The sequence below is a fragment of the Plecotus auritus genome, assembly GCF_963455305.1.
Source record: "Plecotus auritus genome assembly, chromosome: 10".
NCBI lineage: Eukaryota > Metazoa > Chordata > Mammalia > Chiroptera > Vespertilionidae > Plecotus > Plecotus auritus.
Window position 1 is genome coordinate 3,354,669 of NC_137785.1, and position 7,018 is coordinate 3,361,686.

General features: G+C 58.6%; 1 protein-coding gene across 1 annotated transcript in view; it reads right to left on the reverse strand.

Annotated features, from left to right (window-relative positions):
* Positions 1–3,489: 3,489 nt before the first annotated feature.
* The window catches only part of NLRP8 (NLR family pyrin domain containing 8), a gene marked incomplete at both ends in the record, with an annotated part of 25,788 nt that continues 22,259 nt past the window's right edge, over positions 3,490–7,018 (reverse strand). The window contains one exon of the mRNA XM_080644046.1: positions 3,490–3,634. Coding sequence (XP_080500172.1) covers positions 3,490–3,634 — 145 coding nt within the window. The remainder of the gene's footprint in view (positions 3,635–7,018) is intronic.

The window sequence follows — 7,018 nt, forward strand, 5'->3', positions numbered from 1 at the left end:
ACACGGCTTGTCATCCGTGGCGCTGTCTCTCCATCCGGGAGCAGCGTCCCACCCAGACCCAGCTTTCTTCTCTTGTCTGTCTTTTCTCCATCCTTCACCGCCCCCTCTCAGGGTCACCCTTGGCCGTGCTGGCCCGGCACAATTTTCTGTATTGATTAAGGTATGACATATGTGTCCTTATCCCCTCAGTGCCCCCCTGCCCCCACCCCTGTATGCACTTTTAAAGGCCCCTGTGTCATTCATCGTACCGCCAAGACCGGGGAGCGCTGTCCCACTCCCAGCCTTGGTCTTCCTAAGGCATGTGTCCTCATTGCTTTAGGAAAGGGGGTGTCTCCTAGGCCATGTGGGGGAGCACCTCAGTGGGTGGGGTCTCTGGTTTCATGGGGCCCACCTCTGAGCCCATTGACCCCAGCAAGACCTTCATTTATTGGGGGGGAGGGGCTCTTAGGCAACGGGATCGGCTCCAGCTCTTAAATTCTGGGCTCTGGAGAACAGACTAAAGCATATTCACAACAGAGCTTGACTTTGGGTGGGCCTTTTAAAATATATATATATTTTTATTGATTTCAGAGAGGAAGGGAGAGGGAGAGCGAGATAGAAATATCAATGATGAGAGAGAATCATTGATTGCATGCCTCCTGCACGCCCCCTACTGGGGATCGAGCCCAAAACCGGGGCCTATGCCCTTGATGGGAATCGAACCTGGGACCCTTTAGTCTGTAGGCTGACACTCTATCCACTGAGCCACACCAGCTAGGGCTTTCTTTTTGTCTGCTCTTCAGAATGGGGTGGGGGGTCACCTGACACTCATAGAACATAGTATTGAATGTTCATTGTAATTGAAAAGGAAAGCCCTAACCGGTGTGGCTCAGTAGATAGAGGGTTGGCCTGCGGACTGAAGGGTCCCAGGTTCCATTCCGGTCAAGGGCATGTACCTTGGTTGCGGGCACATCCCCAGTGGGGGGCATGCAAGAGGCAGCTGATCGATGTTTCTCTCTCATTGATGTTTCTAACTTTCTATCCCTCTCCCTTCCTCTCTGTAAAAAAATCAATAAAATATATTTAAAGAAAAAAGAAAAGTAAAATACATACACACACACACACACATACAATTATTGCCCTGGCCTGTGTGGCTCAGTTGGTGGGAGTGTCACCCTAAGGTGGCAGGTGTGATCCCCCATCAGGACACATACCTGGGTTTCAGGTTCTATCCCCGTGGTTGGGGCACATGCCCAGGCTGTGGGCTCCATTTCCCAGTAGGGGGCATGCAGGAGGCAACCCAATGATGTTGCTTGCTCTCTCTCCCTCTCCCTTCCTCTCTCTCCAAAATTTAAAATAAGTGAATGAAAGAAAAGATATCTGTTAACAAAAGAGGCCTGGCCAGTTTTTCTCAGTGGTCAGAGCATCCACCAAGGACCAAAGGGTACGGGGTTCGGTTCTGGTCAAGGGCACGCCTGCAGGAGGCAACTAACCAATGGGTCTCTCTCACATGGATGTTCCTCTCTCTCTTTCTCCCCTGCCTTTCCTCCTTCCACTCTCTTTAAAAATCAATGGAGCCCTAACCGGTTTGGCTTAAGGCAGTAGTCGGCAACCTCATTAGTCACCAGAGCCAAATATCCACAGGACAACGACTGGAATTTCTCTGGAGAGCCAAATTTTTTAAACTTAAACTTCTTCTAACGCCACTTCTTCCAAATAGACTCGCCCAGGCCGTGGTATTTTGTGGAAGAGCCACACTCAAGGGGCCAAAGAGCCGCATGTGGCTCGCGAGCCGCCGTTTGCCAACCACGGGCTTAGTGGATAGAGCATCGGCCTGTGGACTGAAGGGTCCCAGGTTCGATTCCGGTCAAGGGCATGTACCTTGGTTACGGGCACATCCCCAGTAGGGAGTGTGCAGGAGGCGGCTGATCGGTGTTTCTAACGCCCTCTCCCTCTCCGTTCCTCTCTGTTAAAAAATCAATAAAATATGTGTAAAAAAAAATTAATGGGAAAAATATCCTCGGGCGAGGATTAACAACAACAACAAAGAAATGAACGCCTCTCTCTGTCTCTCTGAAATAAGTAAGTTTATGAAAAAAGTAATAAAAAAGAACCAGACAAGGGCAGCGGGGAGCGCTCTCCTCCCGGACATGCGCTATGTCCCTGGGAAATGTCCTCCTTTAAAAAAAAAAAAAATATATATATATATATATATATATATATATTATTGATTTTTCACAGAGAGGAAGGGAGAGGGATAGAGAGTTAGAAACATTGATGAGAGAGAAACATTGATCAGCTGCCTCCTGCACACCTCCCACTGGGGATGAGCCCGCAACCAAGGTACATGCCCTTGACGGGAATCGAACCTGGGACCCTTCAGTCCACAGGCCGACGCTCTATCCACTGAGCCAAACCGGCTAGGGCGAAATGTCCTCCTTTTAACAGCAGACGAATAAAGGCACTCCAACAAGTTTGCAAATTGCATTCATGTACAAGTTTAATTCAATACTCGTGTACAAATTCAATTCAATACTCGTGTACAAATTCAATTAAACACTTGTGTACAAATTTAATTCAATACTCATGTACAAATTTAAACACTCGTGTACAAATTTAATTCAATATTGGTGTACAAATTCAATTCCATACTCGTGTACAAATTTAATTAAACACTCGTGTACAAGTTCAATACTCGTGTACAAATTTAATTAAACACTCGTGTACAAGTTCAATTCAATACTCGTGTACAAATTTAATTTAATTAAACACTCGTGTACAAGTTCAATTCAATACTCGTGTACAAATTTAATTAAACACTCGTGTACAAGTTTAATTAAACACTAGTGTACAAGTTCAATTCCACACTCGTGTACAAATTTAATTAAACACTTGTGTACAAGTTCAATTCCACACTCGTGTACAAATTTAATTAAACACTTGTGTACAAGTTCAATTCAACACTCGTGTACAAATTTAATTCAATACTCGTGTACAAGTTCAATTCAATACTCATGTACAAATTTAATTAAACACTCGTGTACAAGTTCAATTCAATACTCATGTACAAATTTAATTAAACACTCGTGTACAAGTTCAATTCAATACTCGTGTACAAATTTAATTCAATACTGGTGTACAAATTCAATTCCATACTCGTGTACAAATTTAATTAAACACTCGTGTACAAGTTTAATTCCATACTCGTGTACAAGTTTAAACACTCGTGTACAAGCTTACTTAAACAATCTAAAAAGTGAACCCGTGGTCTCCCACAGCCCAGCTAACGGGACGTATCCAAAGGCACAGACACAGCGGAGGCCGCGGGCTGGGCCCTCCTCCGGGGTGGCCCCGTCTAACATCCCACCCGCCCCCTGCAGTCCCTCCCGGGGCGCCTTGGGGTCACGCCCGCCCCACACCGAACTGAGCGATCCCAGACGCAGAAGGGCCCGCAGAACGCGAACCCGTGCCCCCCCCCCCCCCATCGGGGAAGCCGCCCCCCACGTCCCATCAGGGCACCGGGGGACCCACCCCCTCGCGCGGCCTCGGGAACGTGCTCGCGTCCCAGTCGTGCAGGATCCTCAGCACCGCGTTGTCCACCCGGGGCCCCTCCAGCCTGAGCGCCACGTTCCCCTGGCAGCTCGGCTTCCTCTCCCTGCGGAGGAGAGACACGGCGCTCACGTCCGCCCGTCCGTGCGGGAAGGGCAGGCCCGTCTCTGGGATAGAGAGGCGCCTCCCGAGGGAGACCCCTGCAGAGGGAGGCCCAGGGCGACCCCGAGGTCTGTCCCCTGCAGAGGGGAGGCCTGAGGGAGACCCTGTGGTCTGTCCCCTGCAGAGGGGAGGCCCAGGGCGACCCCGAGGTCTGTCCCCTGCAGAGAGGAGGCCTGAGGGAGACCCCGAGGTCTGTCCCCTGCAGGGGGGAGGCCTGAGGGAGACCCCGTGGTCTGTCCCCTGCAGAGGGGAGGCCTGAGGGAGACCCCGTGTCTGTCCCCTGCAGAGGGGAGGCCTGAGGGAGACCCCGAGGTCTGTCCCCTGCAGGGGGGAGGCCTGAGGGAGACTCCGTGGTCTGTCCCCTGCAGAGGGGAGGCCTGAGGGAGACCCCGTGGTCTGTCCCCTGCAGAGGGGAGGCCTGAGGGAGACCCTGTGGTCTGTCCCCTGCAGAGGGGAGGCCTGAGGGAGACCCCGAGGTCTGTCCCCTGCAGGGGGGAGGCCTGAGGGAGACCCCGTGGTCTGTCCCCTGCAGGGGGAGGTCTGAGGGAGACCCAGAGGTCTGTCCCCTGCAGAGGGGAGGCCTGAGGGAGACTCCGTGGTCTGTCCCCTGCAGAGGGGAGGCCTGAGGGAGACCCCGTGGTCTGTCCCCTGCAGAGGGGAGGCCTGAGGGAGACCCCGAGGTCTGTCCCCTGCAGAGGGGAGGCCTGAGGGAGACCCCGTGGTCTGTCCCCTGCAGAGGGGAGGCCTGAGGGTGACCCTGTGGTCTGTCCCCTGCAGAGGGGAGGCCCAGGGCGACCCCGAGGTCTGTCCCCTGCAGAGGGGAGGCCTGAGGGAGACCCCGTGGTCTGTCCCCTGCAGAGGGAAGGCCTGAGGGAGACCCCGTGGTCTGTCCCCTGCAGAGGGGAGGCCTGAGGGAGACCCCGTGGTCTGTCCCCTGCAGGGGGAGGCCCAGGGAGACCCTGTGGTCTGTCCCCTGCAGAGGGGAGGCCTGAGGGAGACCCCGTGGTCTGTCCCCTGCAGAGAGGAGGCCTGAGGGAGACCCAATGGTCTGTCCCCTGCAGAGGGGAGGCCTGAGGGAGACCCCGTGGTCTGTCCCCTGCAGAGGGGAGGCCTGAGGGAGACCCCGAGGTCTGTCCCCTGCAGAGAGGAGGCCTGAGGGAGACCCCGTGGTCTGTCCCCTGCAGAGGGAGGCCTGAGGGAGACCCTGTGGTCTGTCCCCTGCAGAGGGGAGGCCTGAGGGAGACCCTGTGGTCTGTCCCCTGCAGAGGGGAGGCCTGAGGGAGACCCAATGGTCTGTCCCCTGCAGGGGGAGGCCTGAGGGAGACCCCGTGGTCTGTCCCCTGCAGAGGGGAGGCCCAGGGCGACCCCGAGGTCTGTCCCCTGCAGGGGGAGACCCAGGGCGACCCCGTGGTCTGTCCCCTGCAGGGGGAGACCCAGGGCGACCCCGAGGTCTGTCCCCTGCAGAGGGGAGGCCTGAGGGAGACCCCGTGGTCTGTCCCCTGCAGGGGGAGACCCAGGGCGACCCCGAGGTCTGTCCCCTGCAGAGGGGAGGCTCAGGACGACCCCGTGGTCTGTCCCCTGCAGGGGGAGACCCAGGGCGACCCCGAGGTCTGTCCCCTGCAGAGGGGAGGCCTGAGGGAGACCCCGTGGTCTGTCCCCTCCAGAGGGGAGGCCTGAGGGAGACCCCGTGGTCTGTCCCCTGCAGAGGGGAGGCCTGAGGGAGACCCCGTGGTCTGTCCCCTGCAGAGGGGAGGCCTGAGGGAGACCCCGAGGTCTGTCCCCTGCAGAGGGGAGGCCTGAGAGAGACCCCGAGGTCTGTCCCCTGCAGGGGGGAGGCCTGAGGGAGACTCCGTGGTCTGTCCCCTGAAGAGGGGAGGCCTGAGGGAGACCCCGTGGTCTGTCCCCTGCAGAGGGGAGGCCTGAGGGAGACCCTGTGGTCTGTCCCCTGCAGAGGGGAGGCCTGAGGGAGACCCCGAGGTCTGTCCCCTGCAGGGGGGAGGCCTGAGGGAGACCCCGTGGTCTGTCCCCTGCAGGGGGAGGTCTGAGGGAGACCCAGAGGTCTGTCCCCTGCAGAGGGGAGGCCTGAGGGAGACTCCGTGGTCTGTCCCCTGCAGAGGGGAGGCCTGAGGGAGACCCCGTGGTCTGTCCCCTGCAGAGGGGAGGCCTGAGGGAGACCCCGAGGTCTGTCCCCTGCAGAGGGGAGGCCTGAGGGAGACCCCGTGGTCTGTCCCCTGCAGAGGGGAGGCCTGAGGGTGACCCTGTGGTCTGTCCCCTGCAGAGGGAGGCCCAGGGCGACCCCGAGGTCTGTCCCCTGCAGAGGGGAGGCCTGAGGGAGACCCCGTGGTCTGTCCCCTGCAGAGGGAAGGCCTGAGGGAGACCCCGTGGTCTGTCCCCTGCAGAGGGGAGGCCTGAGGGAGACCCCGTGGTCTGTCCCCTGCAGGGGGAGGCCCAGGGAGACCCTGTGGTCTGTCCCCTGCAGAGGGGAGGCCTGAGGGAGACCCCGTGGTCTGTCCCCTGCAGAGAGGAGGCCTGAGGGAGACCCAATGGTCTGTCCCCTGCAGAGGGGAGGCCTGAGGGAGACCCCGTGGTCTGTCCCCTGCAGAGGGGAGGCCTGAGGGAGACCCCGAGGTCTGTCCCCTGCAGAGAGGAGGCCTGAGGGAGACCCCGTGGTCTGTCCCCTGCAGAGGGAGGCCTGAGGGAGACCCTGTGGTCTGTCCCCTGCAGAGGGAGGCCTGAGGGAGACCCTGTGGTCTGTCCCCTGCAGAGGGGAGGCCTGAGGGAGACCCAATGGTCTGTCCCCTGCAGAGGGGAGGCCTGAGGGAGACCCCGTGGTCTGTCCCCTGCAGAGGGGAGGCCTGAGGGAGACCCAATGGTCTGTCCCCTGCAGAGGGAGGTCTGAGGGAGACCCCGTGGTCTGTCCCCTGCAGAGGGGAGGCCTGAGGGAGACCCAATGGTCTGTCCCCTGCAGGGGGAGGCCTGAGGGAGACCCCGTGGTCTGTCCCCTGCAGAGGGGAGGCCCAGGGCGACCCCGAGGTCTGTCCCCTGCAGGGGGAGACCCAGGGCGACCCCCGTGGTCTGTCCCCTGCAGGGGGAGACCCAGGGCGACCCCGAGGTCTGTCCCCTGCAGAGGGGAGGCCTGAGGGAGACCCCGAGGTCTGTCCCCTGCAGAGGGGAGGCCTGAGGGAGACCCGTGGTCTGTCCCCTGCAGAGGGGAGGCCTGAGGGAGACCCGTGGTCTGTCCCTGCAGGGGGAGACCCAGGGCGACCCCGAGGTCTGTCCCCTGCAGAGGGGAGGCCTGAGGGAGACCCCGTGGTCTGTCCCCTGCAGG